General features: G+C 40.8%; 1 protein-coding gene across 8 annotated transcripts in view; it reads right to left on the reverse strand.

Annotated features, from left to right (window-relative positions):
- DOCK7 (dedicator of cytokinesis 7) overlaps positions 1-8,968 on the reverse strand; it is a 203,895-nt gene extending 194,927 nt beyond the window's left edge. For all 8 annotated transcript variants that reach the window (XM_012767100.2, XM_012767098.2, XM_075998923.1 and 5 more), the window contains exon 1: positions 8,820-8,968. In XM_012767100.2, the coding sequence (XP_012622554.2) occupies positions 8,820-8,857 (38 nt within the window). In that variant the 5' untranslated portion in view covers positions 8,858-8,968. The remainder of the gene's footprint in view (positions 1-8,819) is intronic.
- Positions 8,969-16,775: the final 7,807 nt, after the last annotated feature.

A 16,775-nucleotide genomic window follows, 5' to 3' on the forward strand; every position in this document is an offset into this window, starting at 1 on the left:
CTGACATCATCTATATCCCTGGACCTGATGTACTCAGTTATAAGAGTCAACACTTTTGTGTGTGTGCAAATTAATCAGATTTGGTTTTTTGTCACTTAACAACAAAAACAATCCCCTATGTAAAAAGCCACTGGAAAAAGTAGTAAGACACTCAGAGTGGTTGCCAAATGGGTCCAAATGATGCAATGACAAAGTAAAGGGGGCAGAATTGAACCAAAGAGATTGAATTAACTGGAATGTAGGAAAAATCAGGCAGATAAATTCCCTCTTTTTCCAGACTCCCATCTACTGATCTGAGGAACTATTCCTCCATCCAGAGATATCCTATGTGGCCAAGGAAGCATACCTGCCAAACAATCTCTCTCCAGTTCTTTGTGAAGCAGTGGCCAGAGAGATAAGGTATCACCTTATATTGTTTCCCATCTTTCTCTGTCTCATTTTCCTTTTCCCTCATTCCTGATGCCCAGGGACTGTGCTCCCCAAATAAAGCATCAATTCTTAATTCATATCTCATGCTCTGTTTTCTAGCAAATCCAGACTAAAAGAATATCTACAGATAACCCTCAGTAATCATTAGGCTTAACAGTGAAAACAAAATATTTTCCCTTTGAGATCATAAATAAAACAAAGATGTTCAATATTACTGCAATGTTGAATAGAAATAGTAATAATTTGCAGAGTAATGCAAGATAATAGTCTGCAGAGCAAGACAAAAAATAAATCAGTTACAAGGATTGGAAAGGAAGAAACAAAAAATCATGATTCTTAGATCATATAGTTGTCTACACAGAAAATACAAAGGAATACCCAGATACATTTTTAGAATGAACAAGAATTTAGCAAGGTACAATTGGATATAACATTGTTATAGACCTAGAAATAAATCTAACAAAAGATATGCAAGAACCTTATAGAAAAAATTATAAAATTTCAATGTACAATATAAAGAAGACCTACATAAATGGACAGATACACCATGGGTCATAGATTGGAAACTCAATATTGTAAGGCCATCATTTGTAAGGCTATACCCAAATTGATGTATAGATCTAATGCTATACCAATCAAATTCAAAGAGGGCTTTGCGGTTTTTTGTTTTGTTCTTGTTTTTGGTAGGTTCTAAAAATCTACCTGGAAATTCAAAGTGCTAAGAGCAGTCAAAATATTCCACACTTGAGTATACCATAGAAAAACTTATGTATATGTGTACCGGAATATATGTACAGGAAATGTTCATAGGAACATTGTTTCTAACAGTCAAAAAAGTGGGAACAATCCAAATGTTCATTTACTATAGAATGAATAAATTGTGCTATATTTATTTTACAAGGAAATACTTTAAAGTAATGAAAATGAATGAACTTCAATAACTCACAATAATACGAATGAATCTCACAAATAAAATTTTATGCAAAGACAGAAAAGCATACAAACATACAATATGATTCCATCGAAATAACTTCAAAAACAGAAAAATCTATATTGCTTAGGAATGCATTCATAAATGGTAAGATTAAAGAAAAGCATGGAAATGGTTTTCCCAAAAGTCAGGATAGTGAATTGGAGTAGTCTAAAGAATGGGGAAGATTTAGAAAAGAAGAGGAAGGATATATCACAAAGGAAAAACCAGCAGAACAATTACAGAGATGGAAATGAGGATAGCATTTATAGGGGTACAGTGAAAACACCAGACTGACGAGAGGACAACATGTAAACTAGAGAAGTCAATGAGAGGACCAGATTACAAGTAACCCTAAAAATGCAAGAAAGAGTTTAGATCTAACACTATAAGAACCCACTAAACATTACTGAACAAAAAAAATGTCACCATGAAAGCTGGCAGGGAGACTTAATGTGCAAAACATTTGAATTAGAGGAGGGAAAGACAAATCAGCTATGATTCTGTTGCAGTCATCTAGAAGTAATGAAAGATGCTCCATGATGGCAAGGTGGCATTCGTTCAAACACTTGCTATGTGTCCTGTATCCACAAGACTCTGTGCTAAGCATGGGAGATAAAAAGTCAAGTCCTAGACCTGCCAAAAATGAGCTCTGAAAAGCAGTATAAACATAGGAAGGGGGGGCGGGCAGGACATAAATGTTTTAGAAAGTAGCTCATGAAATCAGTGATAAGGGGGAAAAAAAAGTCAAAGGTTTCTAACCCTCAAGAGTTCTAATTCAAGTACACATACAGGAAGCACATCCATACAACCCAAGGATTAATGATGAGGAAAACAAGCAGGAAGTAGTCATGACTATACCACACACATGGGAGACATGTGACTAGAGAAGAAAAAGGAATGATTGGTTGGCAGCTAGAAACGCCAGAAGACTGAATTTTTCTTTGTTTTACAATGAGAAAGGCAAAATAAGTCTTACGGTTTAAGAGGAAGGTCCATAAAAAGGAATAGATTGAAGATGTTAGAAAGAAAAGAAAAAATTACGAGATTAAAGTACTGAGGGAGGTGGCAAGGTATAGATTTCGAAGTAAAATAAAATGGGTAAACTATAGGGACAAGAGACCATTCAGGTTCAAGGGCAAGATGGTTAAATAACATACTGAGACAGTAGTATGCTAAACTTAAAATGAAAGACTCAGACGGGCACAGTGGCTCATGCCTGTATTCCCAGCACTTTGGGAGGCCAAGGCGGGAAGACTGCTTGACCCAGGAGTTCAAGGCTGCAGTGAGCTGTGATAGTGCCACTGCATTACACACTTCAGTCTGGGTGACAGAGACCTTGTCTCCACAAAAAAAAAGAAACAAAACAAAACAAAAAAGCAACAACAAAAAAGAGGACTCATGCTAGTCTCAAACTTTTCAGTAATAGATGAGGTAGAGAAACAAAAATGTTAAGTAAGAGAAATGATTTAGAGTAAACCTCTCTCAAACCCTAACATCAAATGAGAAGATAGATATAAAGGTCAAGTCTGAACTATTCTAGTCTTCCACCAATACTACTCCGCAACTCGGAGCAAGAAGTAGGTTAGATATTCTGCATTAAGAATTAGTGAGACGTGAAATATCACAAGAATAGAAAAACAAGTACCACCATGTACTCACCATCAAATTGGTATTAACTGATCAACACTTATATGCACATATAGTAGTAACATGCACTGGGTGTCAGGCAGGTGGGACAGGGGAGGAAGAGATGGGTATATTCACACCTAATGGGTGTGGTGTGCACCGTATGGGGGATGGACACACTTGAAGCTCTGACTCTGGTGGGACAAAGAGGCAATATATGTAACCTAAACATTTGTACCCCTGCAATATGCTGAAGTAAAAAATAAAACAAAAATAAAAGAATTAGTGAGATGAGGACCGGGGATGGTGGCTCACACCTACAATCCAGCACTTTGGGAGGCTGAAGTGGGTGGACCACTTGAGGCCAGGAGTTTAAGACCAGCTGGCAACACAGTGACACCCCATCTCTACAAAACAAAACAAGAAAATTAGCTGGGCGTGGTGGCTTGCACCTGTAATCCCAGCTACTTGGAAGGCTGAGGTGGGAGGATCCCTTGAGCCCAGTAATTCCAGCTTGGGTAACGGAGCAAAACCCTGTCTCTATTAAAAAAAGAAAAAGAAGAAGAAGAATTAGTGAGATGAGTACAATGAAAGACCAGGGAAGTATACATGTCCAAAGAAATGAAAAAGATAGCACTGAAGTAGTGGGCATATCTGGCCAAATTACTAACAGATACAAGACTGAAAACAACTGATGTGTTAAATAAGCCTATATCCAGGAAATCCCACTCATGTAAGATTTTTCCTCAGAAATAAAGACCTTAATTAAGTTATGCATCTTAGGCAGCAAAGTGATACCCAATTAACAAAAGACTAAGAAAGCAAACACAACTTTTGGGATGCTAACAGTGGCACTGTTAGGAAACCTGAAATTATCACAGAAAATGCTTCGCAAAAAGAAAATATAGCCAAATAAAAAGAATATTAGATTTGAAATCAGAGGACAGGGTTTGAATCCCATTTTAGGCAAATAATATCATTCTTTCTAGACCTCAATTCCTCATCTGGAAAATGGTAATAATAATAAAAAGTAAATAATATAGGAATAATAAAACCAGTAACTAACATTTTTTGAATATTTATGTGCCAGGCACAGTTCTAACTATTTCAGATGTATTAGGTCGTTTAATCCACACATTAACTTTATTGAGGCTATTAACTCCATTTTTCTGATGAAGAAACCAAGACAGAAAAGTTAGATCAACTGCTCAGAATTACACAGCTATTATGTGATAGAGGCAGAATTTCAACCTGTGCAATCTGAACCCAGAGACTATATTCGTTTTTTCTTTTCTTTTCCAGATAGGGTCTCACTCTGTTGCCCTGGCTGGAATGCAGTGGCATCATCATAGCTCACTGCAACCTCAAATTCCTGAACTCAAGCAATCCTCCTGCCTCAGCCTTCCAATTAGCTGAGACTATGGGTACATGCCACCACATCCAACTAATTTTTTTAATTTTTTTGTAGAAATGAGGTCTCACTATGTTATCTGGGCTGGTATCGAACTCCTGGGCTCAAGCAATCTTCCCACTTCAGCCTCTTAAAGTGCTAGGATTATAGGTGTGAGCTACCATGCCTGGCCTCTATATTCTGTACTATGTTCTTCTGTCTCTCCTGGTTATGAATATAAGAATAAATAGTGCTTTAAGTGTACACAAATGTCCATCATTAATGTTGAATATCAAGTGACAGGACAAGGTAATCTAAACAAAATCCTACACCATTAATCTACAAACAATCAACATTCTATAAATGCATGGGCCTTGTCCTCAAAAACCAGGGAGGGCAAGCCAGGCACAGTGACTCATGCCTATAATCCCAGCACTCTGGGAGACAGAGGCTGGGGGATCACTTGAGGCCAGGCTTTGAGACCAGCCTGAGAAACATAGTAAGACCCCCATCTCTAAAAAACAAAGAAAAGAAGAAAAGGAAAGGAAAAAGGAAAGGAAAGGAAAGGAAAAAGGAAAATGAAAGGAAAGGAAAAGAAAAAGAAAAAGAAAGAAAGAAAAGAAGCTGAGCATGGTGGTGCACACCTGCAGTCACAGCTCGTCAAGAGGCTGAGGCAGGAGGATCACTTAAGTCCAAAAGGTTTAAGGTTACAGCAAGCTATGATGATGCCACTGCACTCTAGCCCAGACAACACAGGGAGACACTGTCTCAAAAAAAAAAATAAATAAAAAGCAGGGAGGGCAGATAAGTAAAGAGGACAATTATTTGATATAGACAAAATAGGACAAAATATACATGCTGCTTTGCAATGATTAGCTTAGCTGAAGTAAGTGGTATAATCAGTGATACAAGAATAAAGAACCCTCAGAAATCAACAAACCACAGCCTCAAAAAATAACAGCACTAAATGCAATGGGCCAAAAAAAACTGAGCCAGAAAAGAGATCATTATAATTCTTTTTAAAGTAAACGTTTCTGAACAATCTTGAAGCTTTAAAAAGAAATAAGACTTCAAACAGCCATAGGCTTTCACAGAGCAACAAATTTCATATATGCACAGGAAAGGATTAGCATTTCAAACAATGGTCCTAAGCCACATCATATTATAACTAAAAAATAGTTGAGGCCAGGCACAGTGGCTCATGCCAGTAATCCCAGCACTTTGAGAGGCTGATGTGGGATGATCCCGAGAGCCCAGGAGTTCGAAACCAGCCTGGGCAACACAGCAAGACTCCTTTTCTACAAAAAAATTTAAAAAACAAGGCTAGGAGCAATAGCTGATGCCTGTAATCCTAGCACTCTGGGATACCAAGGCAGGAAAATTATTGAGCTCAGGAGTCCAAGAGCAGTCTAAGCAAGAGCAAGACCCCATCTCTACAAAAAAAAGAAAAATCAGCCAGGCGTGGTAGCACATACCTGTAGTAGTCCCAGCTACTAAGGGGGCTGGGGAAAGAGGATCACTTGAGCCCAGGAGTTTGGGATTGCAGTGATGTATGATGATTCCACTGCACTCTAGTTGGGGCAACACAGTGAGACTCTGTCTCCAAATAATTAATTAAAAATTTTTTTTAAATTAAAAAACTCGCCTGGTGTGGTGGGGCATGCCTGTAATCCTAGCTACTTGGGAGTCTGAGGTGGGAGGACCAATTGAGCCCAGGAATCTGAGGCTTCAGTGAGCTATGATGATACCACTGCACTCCAGCCTGGATAACAAAGTGAGACCTTGTCCCTATTTTAAAAAAAATAGTTGATACTAGGCACTATAACATACAAAGCACTGTTCTAAGCACTTAAAAAGTATCCATTTATTTAATCCTCACAACAACCCTATGAGGTAAGTCCTAATATTATCCTCATTTTATAGACAGGGAAAATAAGGCGAAAATGGGGTCAAGTTATTTGCCCAAGTTTACTCAATGAGGGCAGTGCTGGGGTATCAAACCCAGGAAGTTCGCCTCCAAAATATGTTATACTTTCTCTAGTAGAAAAACAAGAAGCAGAATAAGAATTTATTCAGAAGTATTATTCAATCATATTTACTAACAAGGAGGAAAGTACCTTTCATTCACAATAAACAGATAATAATTAATTACTTACAGCAGTTCTATCCTTGGCTTTCTCTCCAACTTAAGTCTGCACATTTTTTCTGGACAATCTCATCAACTCCCCTGGCATCAAATACAATCTACTTGCTGATGCCCCTCAAATTTATAATAGATCTCCAGCCCAATCCCTCTTCTGCATCTTAAACTTGCACCAAAAACCTAATAGATATTTTTCTCTAAATGATTCATGAGCACCTCAAAATCAACATGTCCAAACTGAATCATCATCTCCATCCCACTTCATCTTCCACTCTCAAACCCCTTCCTCCTCCTGTACTCCCTTATCCCAATGACTGCCACCATCATCTACCTGGTTGCCGAAGTCAGAAACCTGGATGTCATGCCAGACTCCTCAGTCTTCCTCCCCTTCTGTGCCCAATGAATCACTGATCACCACCATGTCTATCTCCTAAGTGTCTCTCCAATCAGTGCATGTCTCTTCATTCCCATTGCCTTACTTAATTTTATAATTTTACAAGGCTATCCTTGTTTGTACTTTGTGTTGTTGAGCACAACTGATTATCTTTTATTCTAGTGGTATGTCCTGTCCCATCTGATGACAAACTCCATTAATAGAGAACCATGTATACATTTCTTGGCTAACTCTCTAATGTGTACTTTTTTTAGAAGATTACTGCCATCAGAAATAAGACCCAGTTATTTTACAAAAAAAAAATAATTTCCTCTCACAAATCCATATACTATTACAAGTGTTCAATGACAGCTAGTATAAGCCATGCACTATACTAAGTGTTTTATACAAATCGCGCCATTTAATGTCCACAACAACGCTATAGGCTGGATACTATTAGTATCCCTATTTTCCAGATGAGGAAAACTAAATAAAACTAGGCCCAACAACTTGGCCAATGTTCCAAGTTAGAAAACAACAGTCAGAATTTGAACCCATATCAGAGTGACAGTAGAGCCTATTTTCTTAAGCACTTGCCATTTTGTCTCTGAAAGAGAAAATGAAATAAGTTTTAAAGCTACAAAGAAAAAAAAGCACAAGGCTTTTATCAAGGAGATATCAGTCTCCTTGATAAAAGAGTGTAACACTATGGAAGTCGACACTTAAGAAAAGACTTTTTTAAAGGGAAGTCCACAAATCTTTAAGAAATGTCAGCAAACTAAAAAGATTCAGAGCAACAAAAATACAACTGTCAAAAAAAAGTAATTCATTTGAATATTTCCTTTCTTGGGACATCATAATTCACAGAAATATGGTTTTATTAAAACCAAAAATGTCTACTGTCTTATATATAAGTATATCGCACAAAGAAACTCTAGAAATATTAGAATCCTCCACTGTAATTCAATTTTTATTTGGAGGGTCAGAGGGAGAAACCAACAACCACAAGTAGGTAAAATGCTCGGAAACCTCAACCTTGATCACTTGCTTACTTCCAGACCCCTAAAATACGAGTGAAAGGGCCAATGTATAAAGAACACTATCATCCATCTTCCTCTGGTGCTGCAAGAAACACAGGCGCACAGTTAAATTCACCAAGATCAGCTAAGATTAAGCTTCAGCCTACAATTCGTCAAGGATTCGGCAGCTGCACACAGAAGGTGCAGACCACAGCTCTCAACTTTTCATTTTGGCCATCCGTTTTAAGTCCTGGGTGCACAAGCCCACTTTGAACTGGGCCCCAGCGTGCAAAGAGGGTTGCTGTCAGATTTCTCAGGAAGGCTGAGAGGCGTGAAGGAGGGGCGGCCTCCCACCCGCCCCGAGCCCACCGCGCCGCTCCTTTTGTTGGGGTGGAGAGGAGGGCGGACCCCGCACCCTCCTGGGGGCAAACAGGGGGTGGGCGGAGAGAGGGAAGGGGGCGAAACGCCGCGGCGGCCCCCAGCCAACCCGGGGGTGGGGACACAAAGAATTTGGGAACCGGCCGACGAGGTCCTCCACCCGCCCTTCCATAAACCGCCGCGAAACTCCAGGCCCGGGCCACCGAGGAGTCGGCAGAGGCGGGCGCGCCACCGTCCGCGGCCCCCTGCGCTCCCGGCCGCTGCTCAGCAGCCAGCGGGGGCCGAAGGCCGGGGTTGGAGCGCGGCGCGAGGCCCCCGCGGCGCCCGCATTAACCGCGAACCCCCGCCGCCCCTCAGCCCAGCCGCGGGCCAGGCCGCAGGATCCCCGCGCCCGCCTCGCCACACCCACCCGCCTCCTAGGCCCGGCCCGGGAGGACTCTCCCGCTCTCCCTCTGGCTGCGGCGACGCGCCCCACGCCCGAGATTTACCTGCTGATCTTCTGGGCGAAGGCGCGGCGCTCGGCCATGGCTGCTGAGGCGGCGGGCTGGGCGCGGACCGGCGGGCGCGTGCCTCCTCGCTCGCGCTCCCTCCCTCGCGGCCTCCGCCAGTCCCGGCTCCGGACCTGGGAGGCTGGGGCTGGCGGCCGGAGCCGGGAACGAGCCCTGCCGTAATGCTCCTTAGAGGCGCGCACCGAGAAACCGCTCCTCCCCCAGTGCGTCAATCCCGGCGGGAGCCCCGGCTTCGGAAGGCGGCCGCGGCCGGCTGGAGCTGAGGGGAAGAATGGAGCGTGCAGGGCCCCGGACGCCAGCGCTGGCCGCCTCGCTGCCGCAGGGCCCGCGCGACAGAAAGGTCGCGGCGAGAAGCCAGAAGAGAGGCCGGCGACCTGGCGAGGCAAGAAAATAAGATAACCAAATGCGTGGGGGGAGCTTGGCTTTCCCGAAAAGGAAGAGAAGGAAGTGGAAGATGGACTTTGCCGCCAAGGATGAGTGGGTTCATGTTCCTGCAGCGCTCATTCCGAGCAGTTTAAAGCACCTTCTCTAATGCTTCGACCTCGTGAAGCATTAGAGAGGCCTGACGAGAGAAACAATGGTTTTTTTGTTTTTGTTTTTTTTTTTACAGAAAAACAGCCAAAAAGACTTTTCTCTTGCAGAGGTAACAATAGTAATAGTTGACTTGTGGTGCTTAGCCAGGCACTGGATTAAAGTTTTACACGCATGCTCTTCACCACCACAATAACACTTTGAAGTAGGGTGTTATTATTTCATTTTCGAGAGAAGGAAATTGGCTCAGAGAAGCTACCTGACTGGCCCCAAGTAGCACAGACGTTAAACTCTTCCAGTGAGGTTCAAACTCAGAGCCCAGGCCTTTTCTTTGAGGACAGTTGCTTTTATATTAATAATACTCTTCATGAGTCCTTTACTTGCTCCTTTTGGATCATTTTATATATATATGTATATATATATATATCTCTCCAGGTGAACTCTAACGTTCTTCGCCATTTTAATGTTCTGTTAAGTAATCTCTGTTTATCGCTGAAACCACTGCCCATAATATCCTATAAAATAGAGACTAGCTGAGATCATGTCTTATTCTATTGTAATCCCATAGTATCTAGACTATTTGGCTTCTAATGCATATTTGCTGATTACTGAAGTTATGAAAAATTAAGGAAAATATTTTGGTTTCTTGTATTACCTTTCCTCTTAAGTATTGCAAGAATTTAATATGTGTGTTTATTTATTGTTATTATTATATTCTCAGTGTGTCCTTGTGGAGTATGTTGGATACCTATTTTCCTCTCTTTTACCATTGGAAAATTATAGCTTGGAGCCTTAAGGTCACTTGCCCAGAGTCACACACTGAGTCAGAGGTGAAAGCCTCTATTAGTCAGATCCATAACTTCCTGTCTACCACTGTAACCTCTGTGAAAGGCTTAGTTTATTTGTGTAACAGTGCTCATTCCAATAACACACTGCTTTTATTTATTTGTTTTTTTTTAGAGACAAGGTCTCCCTGTGTCGCCCAGGCTGGAGTGCAGTGGCTATGCACAGGCCCTGTCATCGCACACTACAGCGGAGAACTCCTGGGCTGAAGTAATCCTGATCCTCCTGCCTCAGCCTCCAGAGTAGCTGGGACTACAGGCTCGCACCACCCACCGTACCCTCAGTGACACACGGCTTTTAAATACTTGTTTTCTGGTGGAAAAGATAGTCTATTAGGAGAGGACATATATTTAACTTCTACCTAAGTGTAGAGGGCTCTAAAAAATACAAAGGTGAACTAGACACTGTTCTATAGTCAGAATGTTTGAGTCCACTGGGAAAGAGGAAACAGCTATCAAAGAACTATAATTGTAGGCTACCACTGTACCTACTTTTAAGACCCTCCATGACTTGAACCCAATGGTGTTTTGCCACTTCCTTACTATGTGACCTTGAACAAGTTACTTAACCTCATCTTTAAAATTGGGCAAATAACTGTACCTACTTAAAAAGGTATTGTGAAGATTTACAGACTTAATTCATAAAAAGTTCTTAGAACTTATTCATGGTAAGTACTATATGTATTAGCTATTGGTATTATCACTGTTATTGTCATTATTCATCCTATACTTAAGCTTGTCCTGGGTTCTTGATAGTCCCTGAATGGTTGTCTGCTCTCATACTCCCTGCCAGATGTTGTATGCCTTTATCTCTGCTCTCCAAACATCTTTTCACTACTCTGTTAGAGAACTAACCACATTTTGCTTTGAATAGTTCTTTGTATACATGACTCACTAGTTGCCAAAGTGTCTGAAAGGACATTGCATGCACTGTGCAGCTCACTGGAACCATTTAGAGCAGGAAGAGGCCAAGCAGGACCAAGCTGTAGGCAGGGTATTCAGACTCTTGGGAACACTCCAAGCAAAAGGGGTGGCCCCCACCTCTGGGGAAGAGCTGGCAGTCACAGACCAAGTCCAGTGTGACCTGGCATCCCTGCCCCACAGGGGTCCAAACTCAGGGAAATAAATGGGACTCGGCAATGGGAGTGAAAGTAGAATTGCTTTAGCCAACTAGCACCCATGTTCCCCACACCACCCCCTACACACACACACACACACACACACACACACACACACACAGGTCTCAATCCACTGTACTTCTGTGGAACTCACACCTCCCGATGCCTCATTTAAAGCGTGAGCATTTGACCTAGGCCTGGCCAAGCAAGAGAAGCACATTCCCTTGGCTTCTGTGACTAGTATGGGGATAGACACGGGAATTAAGCCAAGACAATTAGACCCAACCAGAATTGGAAATCGCATTTGCTATAACTAGGGGACTCTATGTGAAGAAAGCCTATGTGAGAGTGAAGTCAAACATAGCAGGGAAGAGAGCAAATATTTACAAAAGATGAGCCCCATATAATATGAATTAAACCTTGGACTTTGCAGTTACATAAACTAATAATGTGCTGGATTTTTTTTTTTTTCTAGTTTGAGTTGAGTTTTCTGAGCAGTTGAAAGAATCTTACCTGATACAGGCCTTTATTTAGTCAACTAATATTCATTAAATATCCACAATAGTAGACCCTAGAGATACAGTGGTAAATAAGACATTATTTCTGTCTTCAATGAGTTTATAGTCCGGTTGAAGAGGTAAGTAAGTAAACAGTATATTACATGCTGAGACAGAAAAAATTTAGGAAGCTGTTTGAGTACATGTAATTTCTCAATAGCATCAGTTCTCATCACTGGGTAAAGACTGACTTTTCACCAAAATGTTTATTTTATATGAGATGGTAAAAATTGGGTAGAGTTTAGCCTCACGTTTAACCTTGCAGAAAGGCTGGCTGGAACTCTGGGAGCATCGGAGGCCCAACCATTGACTGGTTGGATTCAGGACCCAAGTTCCCCACTGATGGGAAGAAACTACTTACCCAGGTCCAGAAGCAATTTGGCAGAATAGCCCAAAACAACGAATTTTAGGTAAGAAAGCCTCAAAACAGTTTTCTTATTAGACATACAAGTGTACTAAAGTCTCAAGCAGAAGACTTAGGAATAAGACAGGAAAAAAAAAAAGAAAAATGGGGTAAGTCATATGAGTTTTACATTCTAACTGATATCAAACTCAGGTTTCCCCCTTTAATATGGCACTAAGGAGGATTATGGAAGAGCATGGTCAAGGTTCTAACGACACCGTAGAAAAGAGTAGAGTTTTTATATCGAAGGATAGAGTTCTGGCTTTGCAGGTGGAATGCATGTTCTCTATGGGGATTTTGAGGGGCAGAGGGAGTGGTTGGGCTTTTATGAAGCACTACTGGTTTTATACAGTAAGAACAGCATGGAACTCCTTTCCCTAGAAGCTTCTAGCAAGGCCATATGAGTGTGGCCCGGACAAAGGGAGGACTAGGGCATGACACGTGGGTTTACCACACCCCACACTAAGGCCTAGGAGTTAGCACTAAATCTAAGCTAGGGATGTTTTTGCCTGGCCTTGTCCTCTGTCTTTCACACCCTCTCTTAATACGTAGCAAAAAACACTCTATTTTTCCTTTACCCTCACAACATGCTTCTGACACCAGATGTGTAGGATTTTTTCCCCCAGATACATCAAGCAAGTGGTCAGTTCTATAGTGGACATCAGCTAGATGTCCTCCAATTCAATTCTGACACTATCTACCTGGAGATAGCGTCAGATCCCACAGGTTGAGGGCTCAGCCCCACAAAACTGCTCCCCCCTTCCCATTCCAGTTGCATTCCCTAGGCTGTTGTAACTGTTCTTCTGACTGAATTACTAAATTAGGTTTCCCATAATCCGCTCCTTGGATTTGAATAATTTCCTAGAGCAGAACTCAGGGAAACACTTATATTTACCAATTTATTATAGAGGATATTGCAAAGGATACAGTTGAAAAGATGCATAGGCAAAGCATGTGAGAAGGGGCGTAGAGCTTCCATGCCTTCAGTCACACCACCTTCCAGGAACATTCACATGTTTAGCTTTCTGGAAGCTCCCTGAAGCCTGTCCTTTTGGGTTTTTAAGGAGACTTCATTACATAGGCATGATTGATTAAATCATTGACCGTTCGTTGGTAATCAGCTTAACCTTCAGTCCCTCTCACCTCCCAGGAGGTTAAAGGATGGGGCTGAAAAGTCCCAACTCTCTAATCCTGCCTTGGTCTTTCTGGTGACCAGCCCTATCCTGAAGTTACCTAGGGGCCACCAGCTACCTACCACTCATCTCATTGGCATACCAAAAGACATTTATTACTTTGGTGATTCCAAGGATTTTAGGAGTTTTATGCCAGGAAACAGGATGAAAACCAAATATATATTTCATAATATTACAACTATATTTCAAGGTGATCATATTTGATGAGGTAAAATTCTTTTTTTTATATATTTTTTTATTTATTTTGAGACAGGGTCTCACTCTCTTGCCCAGGCTAGAACACAATGGCAGGATCATAGATCACTGCAGCCCTGAACTCTGGGCTCAAGCAATCCTCTTGCCTTAGCCTTCCGAGTAGCTGAGACTTCAGGTATGTGCCACCACACCTGGCTAAATTTTTTTTTATTTTTTCTTATAGAGACAAAACAAAGTACAATGTGTTGTTCAGGCTAAGGTAAAATTCTTTTGAAAGAATTCCAGCTAAGAAATGCAAACTGATGAAAAAATGAAGCTAAACCTGTACAGTGCAATAGAGTAGCCACTAGCCACATGTAACCACTTACATTCATGAAATAAAATTTAAAGTTCAGTTTTCATTTATATTAGGCATATTTCAAGTATTCAGTACCCATAGGTGACTAGAGGCTACCAATTGGACAGTATACAGGTAGAGTATTTCCATCATCATAGAAAGTTCTGTTGGATAGCACTAATCCAAAGATTATAGTTGCTAAACTATTAGATATGAGCCTATTGGGAAACTTTAAATGGTTGGATCATGCTGATGAAACCAGAACCCACCGATTAATCTTAGTATCACATACATACATACACACATACACAAAGAGTCAACCAGTCACTATGTGCCTTATCATATGAGGCAAAGAGGAGATATATAGAATGACACATCAATAGGAAATGTATGTGATGTATACAATACCATCTGTAAAATATTCCTGGCAGAACTTTGAGGCTAAATCTGGTCAGGCCTCTAGAGCTAATTATCAGTTCATGCAAATACAGGGGATGGAAGAACATGTTAAATAATATCCTTGGGTTGTAATCAGCAAAATTCAGAAGATGAGAAATTCTACATGACTTAATGACCTGGTTCCTTCAAGAAATAAATGTCAAGGGATAAAAAAGATTATAAATAGAATAAGCATGTAAGCAACAAAAGGTAAATTGAACATTATCAAAATTTAAAGCTCTTATGTTTCAAAGGACACTATTAAGAAGGTGAGAAAACCACCCACAGAATGGGAGAAAGTTTTATAAATCATTTATCTGATAAGAGGCTTTTATCTAGACTATATAAAGAACTCTTACGGTTTAATAATAAAAAGAGAAATAACCCAGTTTTTAAATGGGCAAACAATTTGAATAGATTTCTCCAAAGAAGATACACAGCCAAGATACATATGAGAAGATGATCAACGTCAGTAGCTATCAGGGAAATGCAGTTCAAAACCACAGTGAGAGACTACTTCACAGCCACCAGGATGACTAGAATCAAAAGGACAGATTTTTAATAGGAGTCATTAAGGATGTAGAGAAATTAGAACCCTCATATTTTACTGGTAGGGGAATGTAAAATGGTACCGCCACTTTAGAAAACAGTCTGGCAGTTCCTCAAAAGGTTAAACAAGGAGTTACCATACAACCCAGCAATTCTACTTCTAGGTATATATACCCAAGAGAAATGAAGACATATGTCTATACAAAAACTTGTACATGAATATACAGTATGATAACAGTATTCATAACAGTATTATTCACAATAACCAAAAAGTAGAAACAACCCAAATGTCCATCAGTTGATGAATGCATAAATAAAATATGGTATATTGATACAATGGGATATTATTCAGAAATAAAAATAAAGTACTGATACAAGCTGCAATATGGATGGACCTTGAAAACATTATGTTGAATGAAATAAACCGTTCGCAAAAGAAAACAATGTATGATTTCATTTACATGAAATGTCCAGAATAGATAGATCCACAGAGACAGAAAGTAGATTAGTGTTTCTAAGGAGCTGAGAGGAGGGGGGAATGGGAAGTGACTACTAATGGGTATAGGGTTTCCTTTTTGGAGTGATGAAAATGTTCAAAAGTTAATTGTGTTGGTTTTACAACTTTGAATATACTAAAAACTATGAATTGTGCATTAAATGGGTGAGTTGTGTGGTATGTGAATTATTTCTCAATAAAGCTGTTATTAAAAATAGAATAAAGGCCGGGCGTGGTGGCTCATGCCTGTAATCCTAGCATTCTGGGAGATCGAGGCGGGAGGATCGCTCAAGGTCAAGAGTTTAAAACCAGCCTGAGCAAGAGCAAGACCCTGTCTCTACTAAAAATAGAAAGAAATTCATTGGCCAACTAAAAATATATAGAAAAAATTAGCCAGGCATGATGGCGCATGCCTGTAGTCCCAGCTACTCGGGAGGCTGAGACAGAAGGATTGCTTGAGCCCAGGAGTTTGAGGTTGCTGTGAGCTAGGATGACACCACAGCACTCTAGCCCGGGCAACAGAGTAAGACTCTGTCTCAAAAAAAATTAGAATAGAATAGACTAAAGAGATATACTATATGAGTTTTCCAGAGAAGCAAAACCAATAGGATGTGTGTGTGTCTACATATATGTGTGTGTGTGTATATATATGTGTGTGTGTGTGTATATATATATGTGTGTGTGTATATATATATATATAGCAATATATAGCACAAGAGAGACAGATTTATTATAAGAAGTTGGCTCAGGAGATTATAGAGGCTAATGAATCCCAAGATCTGCAGTCTGTAAGCTGAAGATCCAGGAGAACTGATTGTGTAGTTCTAAGACAAATCAGGAGGCCTGAGAACCAGGAGAGCTGCTGCTGTAATTCCAGTCTGAAGGCCAGAAGCTTGAGACCCAGAAAGAGCCAATGTTTCAGTTTGAGTCCAAAGGCAAAAAAAAAAAAAAAAAACTGATGTCTCAGCCTGAAGGCAGTTGAGAATTCTCTCTTATTCAGGGGAGGGTCCACCTTTTTTTTTCTATTGCAGCTTCCAACTAATTGGATGAGGCCCACTTACATTAGAGCAATTTGCTCTACTCAATCAATTGAAACATTAAACACCCTCACAGAAACACCCAGAGTATTACCCAGGTATGGTGGAGCACTGTAGTCTCAGCTACTTGGGAGGCTGAGGCAGGAGGGTCACTTGAGCCCGGGAGTTTGAGGTTGCAGTGAGCTATGATGATGCCACTGCACTCTAGCCCAGGTGACAGAGCAAGACACTAGTTCAAA

The sequence above is a fragment of the Microcebus murinus genome, chromosome 2 (genome assembly GCF_040939455.1).
Source record: "Microcebus murinus isolate Inina chromosome 2, M.murinus_Inina_mat1.0, whole genome shotgun sequence".
NCBI classification, from domain to species: domain Eukaryota; kingdom Metazoa; phylum Chordata; class Mammalia; order Primates; family Cheirogaleidae; genus Microcebus; species Microcebus murinus.